The following is an 18,807-nucleotide window of genomic DNA, read 5'->3' on the forward strand; positions in this document are numbered from 1 at the left end:
GAGCAGGTCCAGCTGCCCAGACGAGGGGGGAGTCGCACCACAATGCTGAAGAGGAGAGAGACCTATTGGATATTCAGGCTGCAATCTCTGCAGCCGCTTGGTCTGAATAGAGACTATGATATTAGTGGTTTCTTGTAATGATGACTCGCTGATTAAATTCTCTGTGTATTTTTCTGTGATATAAATGTAACCCCATCATGTAATTTTGTAAACAAATGCTTTTGGAAGCTTATTTGTTTGGTTTCTATAATATAACCTATGTTTCTCTAGTTTAAATTTCATGATGCTATGTGAATCCTTAAGAATAAAAATTATAAAAAATTATAAAAAATTATAATAGTCAAAAAATGGCAAAAAAACTTTTTTTGCAACTTTTTTTTTGCAATAATTTATATGAACAAGAGTTTATTTTTGATGGTTCACATTAATTATTATTGATGTTTCCCCCTTTTTCCCTCATATGCTCTGCATGTATAAAAGTATCTCTTTTTTCTTGATGGTTTTTTTTTTTTTTGCTAACTTGAATTGGATCTTGGGATTTGAGTTGTTAATTGATTGATTATGCAAATGAGTAGGGTGTTTACTCCTACCAGATCCATGAACCTTTATTATTTAGAGTGGGAATTGTGATGCAGTAATCATCTTTTGTTTGAGAAAGGCTTTCGCCGAAACGCGTTATAATATTTGATGCCTGTACATGGAATTGTACAATAAAAAGAATCTACATTCATAAAGATCATAAAGAAGAGTGCCGGTCTTTTTCTTCAATTTTGGGAATACCACAATGGGACCGGAATTGGCTACAGAACACCTGGTGAAACCTTGACGTAACACGTTGCAATTCTGGTGAATGAAACACCAGATGGCATCCAAATGCTGTCCAATTTTTTCACTGACTCATAGATTTTCATTGCCGGCTTTGATCCAATACTCAGATCAATATTTGACATATCCCTGTGATTTTACACAGACCACTCAGTGCGCAACAAATCATGGACATGTGGAAAGCTCCATAGGCTGTTAAAGGTACGAGTAAAAAAAACCCAGATACCACTCATAAAACGCTGCTAAATCTGACCAATAATTGACATGCTGTAGATTTTTAATGTATCAAAATCTGCACCAGAACTGCACGGAAAAAAAACACAGCATGTGCACAGCAAATTTAAAATCACATATGGTTTGCTGGCTTCAGGAGAATCATGCAGATTCTGATGCAGATTTCAAAACAACAGTGTCAAAAACCGCAGCGTGTGCACAGGGCCTTAGAATATCTTTGATGCTTTATTTATTGATGCTTTTGCTGTGTAGAATTGTAGACCAAAATCAGGGGCATAATGATCGCATTCACAGAGGGTGCCATTGCGACTAGGCATGTGTTTGAAGGAACCCTTAGAACGCACATTCAGCTGAAGTGTATTGCGGTGGGTGCAGTGACCCATGTGATCCCTGCACCTCAATACATGCCACTAGCCAATCAGATGCTGACAGCTGACGTTGGAGTGTGAAGGTGGCCTGGGGCGGTAGTTGCGAGTGAGGGGCTTAGTCCTTCGGTGGTCCTCGCACCAGCCACCTCCACAGATCAAGAAGGAAGTGATTGGTCTCAGTGATCCTTGGCTGAGTGTGAGGTCTTTGTGTGTGCAAGACATATCTGTGACTAGGCCATCGTGCAGACCAGGATTCTCTAGCAAGAGAGTCATCCCTGAGGGTCCGGTACAGATGCCACAAAAACCCACTTAATTCGTCCTAAGGTTAACTGATAGGCTTGCACACTTTTTCTACTTGCTATACTATCCACTAGTACAGCTTTCCACATTCTAACTACTACTCACTAAACCAGGATAGAGTCAGGCTCTATCCTGCAGCTGGCTCGTCTTGTGAGCGACCCACAGAACTTAACTGTACCCTGCCTAAGTCCTCCTGTCGCTAGGCAGAATCCATTCTTTTTTACCAAGGAGCAGTACTTAAACCCGGCTACTAGATGGCCACAGTTACACTTATACAAGAATACATTGTATACATTAATACAGTTCACATTATCGCAATTCAACGGCGATCATTGTTTTCAGGGTAGTGGCACACGGACCTAGTCACCCTCTTACAGGCATGCAGGGCATTGGTGTCACATGGCAGTGACATCATGCATTGCCATAGCAGGCATGCATGCCCATGTCTGCTGCTGGCCTGTGCCCCAACTACAGGGGAGGATGTCACGCGTCGTGGGAGCGGATGAAGGTAAGTAGAATGTTTTTGTTTTTTTATGCATTAGAGTCAGGTCAGGGGACATACTGTCACGGATGTGTCAAGGCCGTCTGACATTCCTGTGGCAATCCATCAGTTTTTCCTGTCTGTTGCCAACCTCTGACTCTCTTTATAAGCTTCACTCTGGGGATGTTTGGGTGCCGTCTATATTTTGTTCCTAACTGAGCTGTGGAGAAGTCGTGTTGTTCTGTTGCTCTAGACTCCTGTGTTTTCTGCAGCTCAGTTAAGTGTTGTCTTTGCCATCTACCAGGGCTCTGGTGATAGCTGTTGTGTTTCCCCTGTATTGTTTTTTCCTTGTGTCCTCCTTTAGTGATAGTGGTGTTGATGAAAAGGTCATGTCCTCCATGCTTACTTAGGGCCCAATTGCTGGGGTGAAATAGGATCTCAGGTATTCCAACTCGGCGACAGGTGCGGAACCTGTATAGGGTCTGTTAGCACTGTGAGGGTGAGCTGCAGGTCATAGTCAGGGGTCACCACTTCCCCCATTCACTAGCTATAAGGCATTCCTTCCCCCTTCCACTGTGTTGTCCTTTACGGCCGATATAGGTTCTATCACCGGCTGTGACACATGTATACCAGAAAAGGCCCCAGGATTGGGGACATATATACCAGGAAGGGGGACATATATAATAAGGGGTTCAGGATAGGGGACTTTAATACTTAATGAAGGGTGAGTGGGGGCAACTTGTATGTTTGTATAGGATATAGAATGCTACAAGGGCCAACATTGGACCAATATGTGGGGGGGACCCAGGTCCAAATTTTACACCATGGCTAATCGGACTCTTGTTACTCCACTGCCCAACATCATTCCATTGAGCAGAGCTGAAACATAAAATATAACTCATGGATCAATGTGGAAGAAAGCCATATTTTCTTATTCTGTAACCCTTTTCTGACATTCGCCATATAGAGACCACTATCAGAAAGTGTTGGGTATTTCCAGTATAGTCATTCATAATAACACATAGTGAAAACTATAAAACCATATTGAAAAATAGTTTCATATACCCCTTTAAAAAAGATGCAAAACAAAAAAGCCGCGGAGACACCTTCACATGTTTCTCAACGCTGGCAGGAAACTAGCCAGGTCTTTCCCCGGGAAGGAACAACCACAGGAAGGGCAGTCTCCAGTCAAGGAAACCACCTATGCCAAAACATGGTATCCATCCACAGACAGCTGTTTTGGGGTATTTGCCCCTCATCAGTGTGGAGTAGGAAACTGGCTAGTGGGAGCAATGCCTAGTAAAAGGCTACGTTACGTAGGTAAGGATGGTTGACCTTAGGGAGATTAACATCCAGCACTACGGAGACACCATCACGTGTTTCTCAACGCAGTGATTCTAGAACAATGCCCCCTGGGAAATATGCAAAACAAGGAAGCCGCGGAGACACCATCACATGTTTCTCAACGCTGGCAGGTAACTAGCCAGGTCTTTCACCGGGAAGGAACAACCACGGGAAGGGCAGTCTCCAGTCAAGGAAACCACCTATGCCAAAACATGGTATCCATCCACAGACAGCTAGGAAACTGGCTAGTGGGAGCAATGCCTAGTAAAAGGCTACATAGGTAAGGATGGTTGACCTTAGGGAGATCAACATCCAGCACCGCGGAGACACCATCAAGTGTTTCTCAATGCAGTGATTCTAGAACAATGCCCCCTGGGAAATAATGAAAACAAGGAAGCCGCGGAGACACCATCACATGTTTCTCAATGCTGGCAGGAAACTAGCCAGGTCTTTCACCGAAACAGCTGTCTGTGGCTGGATACCTTGGTTTGGCTTAGGCGGTTTCCTTGACTGGAGACTGCCCTTCCCGTGGTTGTTCCTTCCCGGTGAAAGACCTGTCTTCAGCTGCACCAGGGTCGCCAATTTGACTTTTCATTTTCTGGACAGCTTACTAAAAAATCACGAACAGACAATATTTTTTTACAAACACATTGGAAAACCCTAACGAATCATTATGATAATAAGTGATACAAGTTTACAGTCCATAATTCTGATATAAGGACATCAGCTGCCTTCACTGTAAAATGCTGATAATTACAGAACACAATCTAGCCTGCGGACCACGTGGCTCTAGAAGTCCAATAAATCATAAGCAAGAAGGAAAAAAATAGTGAAGGAACTGAGCTGGCCTGATCATCCATAAAAACACTTGTTTATTTGGCATGCATTAAAATGAGACAGCAATGGAGCTCGCAAGAGGTGTACAGACAATGGCTGTTTCAGGTATCAAACTGCTTCTACTGGTCTGGACCTATAGACCTTTAGAATAATTTCAATATTCAAAACGGCCATCGTCTGTATGCATATTGCAGGCCCCCTAGCTGTGTGTTCACTTCTAATGTATGCCAAATAAACAAGTGGTTTTTACGGCTGGTTAGTGCCGCTTCATTAATATACTATTTTGTTCCTAAGGCCAGGGCCACACAGGGGACTACTGCGATCCTCGCATGACACTCAGCTCACACTGGCAGCACAGCGGGAGACAAGTGGCATGCGAATGTCACTGTGCCCGAGGTCCGATCATGCGATCGGACGTCAGCTGCGGGGAGCGGGCCGGCTCTGAGGAGGGGAGGGAGGGCTTTATCTCCCTCTCTCCTTCGTTGCCGGCTATTGCCATTCTCGCCCTGCACTCGCAGTACACCGGTGGTGTGTGTGTGTGTGAATGGGCGCAAATGTGGAACTGATTGACATTATGTGAAATATACTGTATGTCCTGTCCCATCAGTCTAATAGTTGTTCCATGTTATTCTGATTATTAATAACTGTTAAGAAAAAGTTACTGAAGCGCATCTGAAAAAACTAGCAACTGCTCAATTTTGTGAATGGAATTAATAGGCAAGATCATTTGTACTGTGCTTTACTAAACATAGTTTGTATGCAGTATGAAAAACTATGCAAAAAAAGATACTTGTTATTATGTCGGCATCTGTGCCCTAGAAGCAGATGCTTTTCAACATTTGTGTCTCAGCATGGCAGATTTATTTAGATATTGTTTATCACTTAGTAGAAAATATTGTATCCAGTGGCGTAACTAGAGTCTGATGGGCCCCGGTGCAGAGTTTGAGCCTGGGCCCTCCATATGTTCGTCAGATGTATGGGCCATTGTAGCATTCTAATACTTGTAAAGACATACAATTTGCCCCCCCTCCTCCTTCATTGTGTAGTGATATCCCATATCCTGTACTAATGTCCCCCATCCTGTGCCACTTCCTGGTAAATATGTCCCTCATCCTGGTACATGTCCACATCATGGCCCCATCCTGGTATATATATGGTCCCATCCTGACATATATGTCCACTATCATGGTCCCATCCAGGTATATATATCCCCATCATGAACCCCTCATGGTATATATCCCCATCATGGCCCTATCCTGGTGTATGACCCCCATCATGCCTATATCCTGGTATATATGGCCCTATCCTGGTATATATGGCCCCATCATGGTATGTATGGCCCCATCCTGGTATATATGTCCCTATTATGGCCCCATCTTGGTATATATGTTCCCATCATGGCCCCATCCTGATATATATTTGCTCCCATCATATTATATGTCCCAAGCATGTCCCCATCCTGGTATATAGCCCTCCATCCTGGTATATAGTCCACCATCCTGGTATATAACCCCCCATCCTGGTATATAGCCCCCTTCCTGGTGTATAAACCCCATCCTGGTATATAGCCCTCTATTGTGATATATAGCCACCCATCATGGTATATAGCCCCCTCATCCTGATATATAACCCTCTCTTCCTAGTATACAGCCCCCACCGTGCTGCATACAGTAAAAAAAAAAAACTAAAACAATTGTACTCCCATTCCATACGCTCCCCTGGCATCCTGCTGTGATGCTGGCATGCCAGCAACTAACTTGCATGTAAACAGTGCAGCACATGACGACAGTGTCATGCGCGACCACTTACAGCACCGGCAGCTGTCACCATGATCTCTGCTTCCAATGCGCAAGGTCGTGTGCGTGGGGAACAATGAATATTCATGGCTTTAATTGGCGGCAGTGCAGGGACCTGATGGTTTTCTGTGCTCCAATGTATTTCAGCTGGATACATGCACCCGGACACACATCTAGCTGGGGCAGGGGCCAGCAGGCCCCCTGCATCCATGGGCCCGGTCGCAGTGGCGATTTCTGCAACCGCAGTTGTTATGCCTCTGATTGTATCCTCAAACTATATAAGTATATCTCTGTTGAAATTTGGTAATTGTCTCTAAATTCCCCAAAATAAGGAAAGAAAATCAAAGTCAAATAAGCATAAAAGTAATAAGGAAAATGCATGTCCTTACTGTACATACACCGTATATGTATATGTCAGATCGAGCCAATTAATAAGTATAAGCGATAGGTAGGAGTAGGGATATAGTACAGTAAAGCCTGACATTTTTGGGGGGGGCTCCTCATACTGTACATATATTGTTCTGGTAAGTATACTTAAAGGCAATCTGTCACAAGGTTTGCCATGTAATCTGTGAATAGCAAAGGACAGAGTTCCTAGTTGCAGCAATATATTAATTTACTTGCTTAGTGTAGGTTTGATAAAATAATAGTTTTCTCAGCAGGAGATTATCATTAGAGGATTAGTAAATCTGCTGTCATGTAGTCCTCCATATTCATAAGCTCTGTATAACCCCACCCCCCACAACTGATTGACAAATTTCATTGTACACTGTGCATAGGCAGAAAGCTGTGAATTAGTGGTGTGGGTGGGGTTATACAGAAGTCAGCATTTAGATAATTACTACATCTGCAGCAGATAAAACAGTGATTTTATCAAAACTACAGCAAGCAGCCCAATAAGGGGTACTTCACACACAGCGAGATCGCTACTGAGATCGCTGCTGAGTCACGTTTTTTGTGACCTCATTAGCGATCTCGCTGTGTGTGACACTGAGCAGCGATCTGGCCCCTGCTGTGAGATCGCTGCTCGTTACACACAGCCCTGGTTCGTTTTTTTATTGCTGCTCTCCCGCTGATAAGCACACTTCGCTGCGTGTGACAGCGAGAGAGCAACAATCCTGAATGTGAAGGGAGCAGGAGCCGGCGTCTGACAGCCTGCGGTAAGCTGTAACTAAGGTAAACATCGGGTAATCAAGGTGGTTACCCGATATTTACCTTCGTTACCAGCCTCCGCAGCTCTCACGCTGCCAGTGCCGGATCCTGCTCTCTGCACACGCTAAGTTAAGCGGTGTGAGCTGGTAACTAAGGTAAACATCGGGTAACCATACCCGATGTTTACCTTAGTTACCAGTGTCCGCAGCTTCCAGACGCCGGCTCCGTGCAAGCGCAGCCTCTCTTGCACGTCGCTGCTGGCTGGGGGCTGGTCACTGGTCGCTGGTGAGATCTGCCTGTTTGACAGCTCACCAGCGACCATGTAGCGATGCAGCAGCGATCCTGACCAGGTCAGATCGCTGGTCGGATCGCTGCTGCATCGCTAAAGTGTGAAGGTACCCTAAGTGACACATTGCTTTAATCAGGGTCTATGACCCTACGTTATCTTGCTCTAGCCCCTATGTTATCTTGCTCTAAAATGGGGAAACAAAAACCTGGTAAAGGTTCCCTTTAATGCAGAGACTATCCTTGTGATCCACTTGATTCCTAGGTGGTACACTAACACTGTACTTACTACTTTGCAGTAGGCAGCAGCTATCACAATCTAATATGCCACAGTCAGTCAATCAGTTTATACTTTGATCAAACAGCGAAACTGATTGGCTTCATGAAATCTTAATAGGAAGAGCTTATTGGTTATTCTAAAATATTTATCATATTCCGCTGCTGTTCTGCCGTATTTTTGGGGTCACTGTTCCATAGTGGAGATTATTCACATTCTCATTTTGTAAACCTTTGTTTATCTAGTGACACTGGCACCTGTATTCCAGAAAGTGGAGTGTTTGGATTTATGATCAGCGTTACTGCCATGTTAGGTAAGTGGCTCAGATTATTTTCTCTTTGGACTTTTTATGATCTGGCGCTGTGGATGGAGGGGTGGATGGACTGTGCAGGGGCCTGTTTAGTTTCACCACTGGATTTCTCGACTCTTTCTTATTATGTCAGAAAAAGCATACACTGAGCCTTTAAAAGTAAATCAACAAATAAAGCAATCTAAAAATAAAAATAAACAAAAGTTTATGTCTACTGTAACACTCAATCATCCATCCACCTCACAGGTGTGGCATATCAAGATGCTGATTAGACAGCATGATTATTGCACAGGTGTGCCTTAGGCTGGCACAGAAAACCAATCAGTATCTGGTTTGACCACCATTTGCCAGTTTGCCATTTGCCCTGTACAGTGAAAACCAGGATTCATCAGTGAAGAGAACATCTCTCCAACGTGCCAGACACCATAGAATGTGAGCATTCGCCCAATCAAGTCAGTTACAACAATGAACTGCAGTCCAGTGGAGACCCTGATGAGGGTGACAAGCAGCAGATGAGCTTCCCGGAGACAGTTGATGACAGCTTGTGCAGAAATTCTTTGGTTATGCAAACTGATTATTGCATCTGTGGCGCCCTGGACAAGCCAGGGGCCACAGAGTACAACACCCACACACCCCACACTCCCGGTCAGGCACACCGAAGTCAGACACAAAACCCTTGTTGCCTTCCTGCAGGGGCTGATGTCCACACCAGGGGGTGGGCCAGGTGGTTGGTCCTGCCCACCGAGGAGTTCACAGTCCTGGAGGCGGAAAAAGTAAGGAGTTCAGCTAGGGAAGTGAAAGTGGAAGGAAGGAAAGTGGCAGCTGAGCAGACTGAAGTTGGTCCGGGTGTGTGGCCCGGACAGATCAGCAAGGTTGGCAGACGGTGGTGACCGTCTGCAGGAGTGGCCTATCGGAGTCTACCGTAAGGACCGTGGACGGGCGGTGGCCCGGCGGTACCGGACCGGTACACAAAGAGAAGCTAGCACCACCTGGCAGGGGCTTACGGACCCCGGCAAGGCTAGGAGTCGCCGTGAATTTGCCGAATTCGTTACTGAAAGGGAACCTCCTGGGTTTCCCAGCAGCCAAGTCCCGACAGAAGGCAACAGTCCAACCAAGAGAGGGAGACACCGCCAACGCCAAGGCAACCGTTTCTCAGGGCCAGAGCCTGCGGGCAAAAGGGGCTCCTCCAGCCCATATCCAAGCTGGGGAGCGGGTTACCGGTGGGAACCCATTGGAACCATCTACTGTATATAGGTGCAGGGAAAGGCAGTCACCATCAACCTGCCGGGAGAAACAACACTGCAGCCGTCTGTGGGACCCGTCCATCCAGCCGTGTTTTACCGAGAACTGTGTCCTCATCCTTGGCTGAGTGAGTACCGCCGTGCCGGGCGGCACAGCGCTGCCCCCGCGACCCTGCACCTCACCAGACCCTGTAACCCGCCTGCCATCCATCCCTACCCCATCACCGGGCCCCGGGACAACTAACCCCCTACCCATGGAGGGGAGAACTAACAACAAGGCTGCTCCCTGTCCTGGGATCCCCATCTAGAGCAGCGGTGGTGTCACCAATATCACCACAACCGTGGGTGGCATCACGGACAATATCCAATCCCCTCAATCAAATCCCCTTTTCACTCACGGGCGAGGAACACCGCTCGAGTCCCCGGGATCTGGCCCACCGCTTGAGCCACCACTGAGCAGCAGCAGCAGCCAGACCTGAGCAGTGGGAGAGCGCAGCGTCCCCTCCTCCGCCCGCGACAACTTGGCGTCATGAACAGGATCCTACCGTTCTACCAACTGGTGGAAGTGCGCCTTGTGTGACCGCCGGAGGTGTCCGGCCGGAAAATTTGTGAAACCGCCATCTTGGGCGCGAATAATTCCCGCTCGAGCGTCTCCTCGAGTAGTGGAGGCGCGAAGGCCAAAACCCCGCCCCTGTAGAGGAGGAGCCAAAAAGAGACTAAGGGGGACGCGGATGGAAGAATGGCGGCGTCCTCGAATTGGAGCTCGGGAGTGCCCGCTACCGGAGTGTCCAAGCTCTGGAGGAACCGAGGAGGAGTAGCCTTTTAAGACTGCGGCCCGGGTGAGCTCTCCGCCGGGACCGCTGCGTGGCTAGAGCAGGAGCTGGGCCAGTTCTGCTTGAAGGTGAGGGCGCAGAGCCTGCAGCAGCTGCTGGACTGGAAGGCGGAGATGCGCAGGATGGTTGCCGTAGTGGGGGCCCGTGAGCAAGGGGCCGCTGTGGCCGTGCCGCGTCGCGACCAGTCCACCCAAACCCCAGAGCCAGCCCTGATTGCTTGGGAGCCGGGGGCCGTTACAGCAGCCGGAGGCCCAGAGAGAATGTCGCTGATGGAGGAGGGGGTTCCGACCACGCTGCCCCCGCCACCGTTCTTAACGGTCGTCAGTGGTTCTGGGCTGAACTGCCTGTGGAAGGAGAACCCGATGTATCGACCGGTCCCCGAGTGGGCCGACCCCTTGCGGTGCTAACCGCTCCAGAGTCAGCGGAGCTCCGCTGCAAGTTGTCCCCATTGGGACCACCAGTACTGTTTAAAGTTAAAATGAATGATCAGTAAATGATACCGTGAAAGTTACCTGATTTGCTGCTGATTTGCATCGGTCGTTGCCGGCAACTGGTCCCCGTTGGGACCCCCTTTACAATTATGCATAAGGAACTCCTTATGGACAAGCCTGAGAACTTGCAAGGCAACCACAAACTTGTGGCATGTAAATAATGTTGTTATGGCTTCCACCATTACCGCCTCCGGAGAGGCAGATTGGAGGAAGGGCCCGCAGTGGAGCAGGCTGGGGCCCAGCCACCACCGGAACCGGTGGTGATCCTCTGGGGGTTTCAGGGGCTCCCCATGGACGTAGGTCCCCTGAAAAGGACAGAACCTGCTCGGGCAACTTGTGCTCGACTGGGGTCAAGGGGTGCTGCCTATTTGCTTAGGGGCAGCATCAGGGCCAGGTTGCTTGGGTGGGAGAGAGCGGAAACCGTTACGCAACGTTTTAAGTAAGAGTACCTCCCGATGTGGGAAGATGTTATTTTACTTGTAATCCCTGTTTTACCGTTTTTCTATTTTTCAGTTGTGAAAATAAAACCGGCGATGGACGGGCAGCCCGCGGACGGTCTGCATTTAATTAAGCGGGAATGTGGCGCCCTGGACAAGCCAGGGGCCACAGAGAACAACACCCACACACCCCACACTCCCGGTCAGGCACACCGAAGTCAGACACAAAACCCTTGTTGCCTTCCTCCAGGGGCTGATGTCCACACCAGGGGGTGGGCCAGGTGGTTGGTCCCGCCCACCGAGGAGTTCACAGTCCTGGAGGCGGGAAAAGTAAGGAGTTCAGCTAGGGAAGTGAAAGTGGAAGGAAGGAAAGTGGCAGCTGAGCAGACTGAAGTTGGTCCGGGTGTGTGGCCTGGACAGATCAGCAAGGTTGGCAGACGGTGGTGACCGTCTGCAGGAGTGGCCTATCGGAGTCTACCGTAAGGACCGTGGACGGGCGGTGGCCCGGCGGTACCGGACCGGTACACAAAGAGAAGCTAGCACCATCTGGCAGGGGCTTACGGACCCCGGCAAGGCTAGGAGTCGCCGTGAATTTGCCAAATTCGCTAGTGAAGGGAACCTCCTGGATTTCCCAGCAGCCAAGTCCCGACAGAAGGCAACAGTCCAACCAAGAGAGGGAGACACCGTCACCGCCAAGGCAACCGTTTCTCAGGGCCAGAGCCTGCGGGCAAAAGGGGCTCCTCCAGCCCATATCCAAGCTGGGGAGCGGGTTACCGGTGGGAACCCATTGGAACCATCTACCGTATATAGGTGCAGGGAAAGGCAGTCACCATCAACCTGCCGGGAGAAACAACACTGCAGCCGTCTGTGGGACCCGTCCATCCAACCGTGTGTTTTACCGAGAACTGTGTCCTCATCATTGGCTGAGTGAGTACCGCCGTGCCGTGCGGCACAGCGCTGCCCCCGCGACCCTGCACCTCACCAGACCCTGTAACCCGCCTGCCATCCATCCCTACCCCATCACCGGGCCCCGGTACAACTAACCTCCTACCCACGGAGGGGAGAACTAACAACAAGGCTGCTCCCTGTCACCGCTCCCAGGATCCCCGTCTAGAGCAGCGGTGGTGTCACCAATATCGCCACAACCGTGGGTGGCGTCACGGACAATATCCAATCCCCTCAATGAAATCCCCTTTTCACTCACGGGCGAGGAACGCCGCTCGAGTCCCCGGGATCCGGCCTACCGCTCGAGCCACCACCGAGCAGCAGCAGCAGCCGGACCCGAGCAGTGGGAGAGCGCAGCGTCCCCTCCTCCGCCCGCGACACATCAGCTGTCCGGGTGGCTGGTCTCAGATGATCTTGGAGGTGGAGATGCTGGATGTGAAGGTCCTGGGCTGGTATGATTACACGTGAGTGTCCTTTTACAGTGGCCATCCAAAGGCACACCTGTGCAATAATCATGCTGTCTAATCAGTATCTTGATATGCCACACCTGTTAGATGGATTGATTATCTCAGCAAAGGAGAAGTGCTCACTAAGGGATCATGCGCACGTTGCCTACTTACATGCATTTACGCTGCGTATTGCACTGCAGCGTAAATGCATGCATCCTGCGTCCCCTGCACAATCTATGTAGATTGTGCATGATACGTGCGCACGTTGCTTTTATGAACGCAGCGATTTGGGTGCTAAAATTTTGACCCAAATCTGTGCGTTCATAAAAGCAGCATGTCAATTATTTGTGCGTTCTGGATGCAGCTCCCACTCTGTCTATGGTGGGGACAACAGCCATAGCACATGAAATCGGCTTTTTTTTAACAAAAATACTGCATCCATTATGCAGTGTTTCTGCAGCAATTTGAAGCGCACATGTGCTGACAAATCACTGCAGAATATTATGCAGTTACGTGCGCATGAGCCCTAAGGGGCACTTTGCACACTGCGACATCGCAGGTGCGATGTCGGTGGGGTCAAATTGAAAATGACGCACTTCCGGCATCACATGCGACATCGCAGTGTGTAAAGGCTGGATGATACGATTAACGACCGCAAAAGCGTCGTAATCGTATCATCGGTGCAGCGTCGGCGTAATCCATGATTACGCTGACGCGACGGTCCGATGTTGTTCCTCGCTCCTGCGGCAGCACACATCGCTGTGTGTGAAGTCGCAGGAGCGAGGAACGTCTCCTACCGGCCTCACTGCGGCTTCCGTAGGATATGCGGAAGGAAGGAGGTGGGCAGGATGTTTACATCCTGCTCATCTCCGCCCCTCCGCTCTGATTGGCTGCCTGCCGTGTGACGTCGCAGTGACGCCGCACGACCCGCCCCCTTAACAAGGAGGCGGGTCGCCGGCCACAGGGACGTCGCACGGCAGGTGAGTGTGTGTGTGAAGCTGGCGTAGCGATAACTTTCGCTACGCCAGCTATCACCACATATCGCTGCTGCGACGGGGGCGGGCACTATCGCACTCGACATCGCAGCATCGGCCTGCGATGTCGTAGTGTGCAAAGCCCGCCTAAGACAGGTTTAGACAAATTTGTAAACAATACTTGAGTAAAAAAGGGCATAAAAGTCCGAGATGTTAGAGTTGAGCTCATGAAAAATAGGAGCAAAACAAAAAGTGTTTTTATATTTTTGTTCGGTGTGTATATATATATAGTATGTTTAAAGACATTTTGAGGTTTAGTATATATAGGCATTAAGGCTTGAGCTCAGTAGGTTTTGTTGGAGAACAGAGCAGTTTTCCATGCAGGTTGGAATATGACTCGTCTAGATTCACCTTTTGACAGTTTTATTAGACCCCACTGCCTTATGTCTGATTCCAGCCCTGGAGGACAGCATTTTACATGGGATCTGGGCTAGGCAGTGTAGCAGTTATGGAGTTTTTCATTATATTATCCACTTAGGTTTATGCATGCAAAATGTAATGGTTTTCATTTTTGATTAAAAAAAACAATTGTACACAGGAAAATAAGAAACTTTATAATATCTTAGACAAATTTGCTTCTTTCTCTGACAGAATTGATCGGTCATTATCAAAAGTCTCAATTCTGGAGGTAAAATCTGTATTCAGTGAAGACTTTCCCATTACTGAGAGGAGATGGCAGTGGGTGCTGATGAGATTCTATGATGGAAGGAGGGAGGAGCTAGAGGGAGCAGCTGGAGACAAAGGGAGGTGCTAGAGACAGAGGGAGGAGCTACAGGCAGAGCTCCGCCCCCTCCATCTCATCAGTGACAACTGCCATCTCCTCTCAGTAATGGGAAAGTCTTCCCTGAATACAGATTTTACCTCAGAATTGAGAATTTTGATGACTGATCAATTCTGGCAGAGAAGAAGCAGATTTATCTGATAAGATACATTACACATTTGCTTACTTTCATGTGTACTATTAATTTATGAATTATTATTATTATTAATATTTATTTATAGAGCACCATTGATTCCATGGTGCTGTACATGAGAAGGGGGTTACATACAGAATACAAATACAAGTTACAATAGACAGACTAGTACAGAGGGAAGAGGGCCCTGCCCTTACGGGCTTACATTCTAAAGGATTTTTGGGGAGGAGACAGTAGGTGGGGTGTAGGTTGGGCGGTAGCTCCGCACGGTGGTGGGGCGGCAGCTCCGCACGGTGGGGGTCAGTGGGGTCATTGAAGATTATAGCCATTTCTGAACAGATGTGTTTTCAAGTTCCGTTTGAAGTTTGCAAGTGTAGTAGATAGTCTGATGTGTTGAGGCAGCGAGTTCCAGGAGACTGGGCATGCTCGGGAGAAATCTTGGAGGCGGTTGCATGAGGAGCGAATGAGAGAGGAGGAGAGAAGGAGATCTTGGGAGGACCGGAGATTACCTTTTAGAGTGTATTGAGAGATAAGTTCAGAGATATACGGAGGAGACAGATTATGGATGGCTTTGTAGGTCAGTGTTAGTAGTTTGAATTGGATACGATGGAAGATTGGGAGCCACTGGAGGGATTTGCAGAGAGGAGAAGCGGGGTGGTATTGAGGAGAGAGGTGGATCATTCGGGCAGCAGAAGTAAGGATGGACTGGAGAGGGGCGAGCGTGTTAGCAGGGAGACCACAGAGGAGGATGTTGCAGTAATCGATGCAGGAGATTATAAATGCATGCACTAGCATTTTTGTAGCTTGAGAATTGAGGAAAGGACGGATTTTGGAAATATTTTTTGAGTTGAAGATGGCAGGAGGTGGTGAGGGATTGAATGTGTGGTATGAAGGACAAGGCAGAGTCAAAGGTCACTCCGAGGCACCGAACTTTGGGTACTGGGGAGAGTGTGATGTTATTTATTGTAATAGGTAGATCAGGTAGAGAGTGTAGGTGAGATGGAGGAAAGATGATCAGTTCAGTTTTGGCCACATTGAGCTTTAGGAAGCAAGAGGAGAAGAAGGAAGATATAGCCGATAGGCACTCTGGGATTCTGGACAGCAGAGATGTGACATCTGGGGCAGAGAGGTAGATCTGAGTGTCATCGGCATATAGGTGGTACTGGAAGCCATGGGACTTTATGAGTTGTCCCAGGCCAAATGTTTAGATGGAAAAGAGTAAGGGTCCCAGGACAGACCCTTGAGGGAAGCCAACAGAGATGGCGGGATGAAGAGGTTGTGTGGGAGTGAGAGACACTAAAAGTGCGGCTGGAGAGGTATGAAGAGATCCAATAGTGGGTGAGGCCTCTGACACCAAGGGAAGACAGGATCTGTAGTAGGAGGGAGTGGTCGACAGCGTCAAAGGCTGAGGACAGGTCTAGAAGTAGGAGTATAGAGAAGTGGTTGTTAGCTTTGGCAGTAAGTAAGTCATTTGTGATTTTGGTTGGGAACCTGATTGTCTTACTACTTTTGTTAAAAATAATTTTTATTTAATAAATCACAAACATACAAAAATTCATTAAAAAGAAAGTGTAAGGAGGAAATAAGGAGGTTCTCCCTATCTTGTTTCCTTCCTAACATATGGGGGTCGGCGTCCTAGGTTGATGACGCCCCCGTTCAACGACGACTAAATCCCTAAAGACCGCCCTCCTTATGCCAGAATAGTGCACCCCAACTATTAGATAGAAATCCTTAGAATTTTATCACCACAGTGAACATAGTGCACAGTCCAGGATGATTTAGGGTTGTTGTTACTATAATACAGGGATTGTGGGGTGGGGCTTAAGGGTCGTCATCCGATTCGTCAAATCTGTCAGTGTGCTCAGATAAATAGCTGTAGAATACAGTTTAAATAATTATGCTGTTTAAGATTATTCAGCACAATTTTATGCTCAATTTGTAGAAATTTTTTTGAGACACAATTAATAATAAGGATTATCCAATTAAACAAAGTTGCCCTCTTCACAAAATTTCCCGACGCGTTTCGCCCATTAACATCTTAGTGGTATAGGGCTCATCAGAGGCTTGAAGACAGTTGCTTGATAGACTCCTTATTTTGATATCTGTTAACATATAAAAATATATACAGAAAATCCTTGTTACCTATATGTGCAATATCCCCTTTCCACTATAGTTTAATTTTGTGTACTGACCAGAGTGAATACGGTCCTATTGGTCACAGAGCTGGTGCCAGGAATATTATGATCCTAGAGTCCACATGGTATCTCATCTGGATGATCATCTGTGTACATATATATATACATATCATTCATTTGTGTTAGATAGTATCATGTCTTATCCTAACACATCTTTTAGCCATAGAGAGAAACAATATCTTCTTGTGGACAATGATGTATAAGGATATTGTGATATGCATGTTGTCCATATCCATACATAGATACCTAATAGTGATCCACAGCATAGGTAAAACAAGTCATATATTACCTTATTGCATTTGGGCTCACAATGACATCGTTGCCACTTAGGGGATAATTTATAATACGACCACCATAATCAGCAAAGCAGCCAACCTGTCAAGAGGCCGAGGGAACCAATCATCACATTTGTTCTCTACGGGCTGTATCTCACTGTACCTCATGGATTAAAAGGCACAAAACCTTAAGGATGCACGCAGATAGTTGAATTCATCCCAGAGATGGATAATCTTCCATACGTAGGTAGGAGTTACAAAACACGACAAAGTCCTGAACACAAAGTGAATCTGTATTACTCCTATGTCCATACGCATGTTCCTAAGTTCTAAACAATAGTAGGAACATACCTAATTATTGACCGCAGCAGGAGCAGCCGTTTAAATAATACAATTGTGATCTCTGTAAGCCGGTCATTTAGTAGTACACGCCTTTGGTTTTCAAAGATGTCCCCTCAGACCTCCATACCCGAATCAATCTTCATAGATGGTCATGGCCCACAGTATATAGGCCCAGACCTAGGCGTAAGAAAGGACTAAATTACCCCTCTATCACCCTGCCAATCATTGGTTAGTATATAGTGGGGAGGCGTGTCTAATTACTAGTCCAAATTAGAACAATCATTTCTGTTTAATAATACAGAACTGAGGTATCTAGAGCAGAACTCCTTCATGTTTAAAAATCATGTCTTCAAAGCCCAAGAAGTATGGGTCCTACCTTACGTCCGTCTGCATGGAATGTAGATCCTGTACTGGCACAGCAGAGCCATTCCTGCAGAGGTTCCCAGTATTTAAATGACTATTTGGCGCCAAGTTATAGAGGAACCGGAAATGACGTTACGTCTCATTTTTCCTATGGTAAATGTATTGGGAAGGTGACCTCTTCAAATGATCACATGGTCGGGTGAGGTACATCTAATAATAGCTTCCCCAAGGCCCGAAATATCAGTTCCTATCAGCCTTTTCGGATGTAACGTTCCGTATCGGAGCATGCGCACTAGTGCTCCATATTAGTAATCCAAGACCGGAAATGACGTTATGCTCCAGTATAACCCGTACTGATTACTACGGGGAGGTAATTTTAGTTGTTGGTCACATGATCGGGTGAAGTACATCTAATAATGACTTCCCCTAGCTCCGTGATATTAGTTCCCAGTCAACATCGACAACATCACGTTCCGCATTCGCGCATGCGCGGAAACGCTAAGGAACAAATATATAGCTTTAGGGGCCAGTGGCGTCATAGCTGTAGTACATGACAATTGCTAATTAATGGGGTCACTTCCATTATCAATAGTGAACTGTGATACTGTATGTAATCTGCCATGAAATATATATTCCAAGAAAGAAATCCAGGAAAATTTTGACCAATATATGTTCTTTTAAATTTAGAAACAGCTTTGAGGTGTACTGAGGGTTACTTAATCAGGCAACAAGGACCATGCACACATGGATTTATGTATGTCATCCAGATTCTGATAACAGCATATTATTTCTCATGACTCTAAACGGTTTTTTGGAATGATGGTCCAAAAAAGCAAAAGGGGAGGGGTCCACTACAGACCTAGTACCCCACAATTTTTTGGGTGGCTCGGAATTTATCTATCTAGATAAAAGGCGTATAGCTAATATGTTCATTAAGACCATCTGGATGCACAGAGGCCATCCAGAAGATCCACCTCGCTTCTCTCTGCAGAGAGTCATATACACACATAGCGATGTGTGCTGCCGCAGGAACGACGAACAACATCATACCTGCAGCAGCAACGATACTAAGGAAATGA

General features: G+C 47.2%; 1 protein-coding gene across 1 annotated transcript in view; it reads left to right on the forward strand.

Moving 5' to 3' along the window:
• Nucleotides 1-18,807, forward strand: part of DRAM1 (DNA damage regulated autophagy modulator 1) — a 100,311-nt gene that overhangs the window by 37,453 nt on the left and 44,051 nt on the right. Inside the window, exon 2 of the mRNA XM_075342395.1 lies at nucleotides 8,145-8,212. Within this exon, the coding sequence (XP_075198510.1) occupies nucleotides 8,145-8,212 (68 nt within the window). The remainder of the gene's footprint in view (nucleotides 1-8,144; nucleotides 8,213-18,807) is intronic.

The sequence above is a fragment of the Anomaloglossus baeobatrachus genome, chromosome 4 (genome assembly GCF_048569485.1).
Source record: "Anomaloglossus baeobatrachus isolate aAnoBae1 chromosome 4, aAnoBae1.hap1, whole genome shotgun sequence".
NCBI lineage: Eukaryota > Metazoa > Chordata > Amphibia > Anura > Aromobatidae > Anomaloglossus > Anomaloglossus baeobatrachus.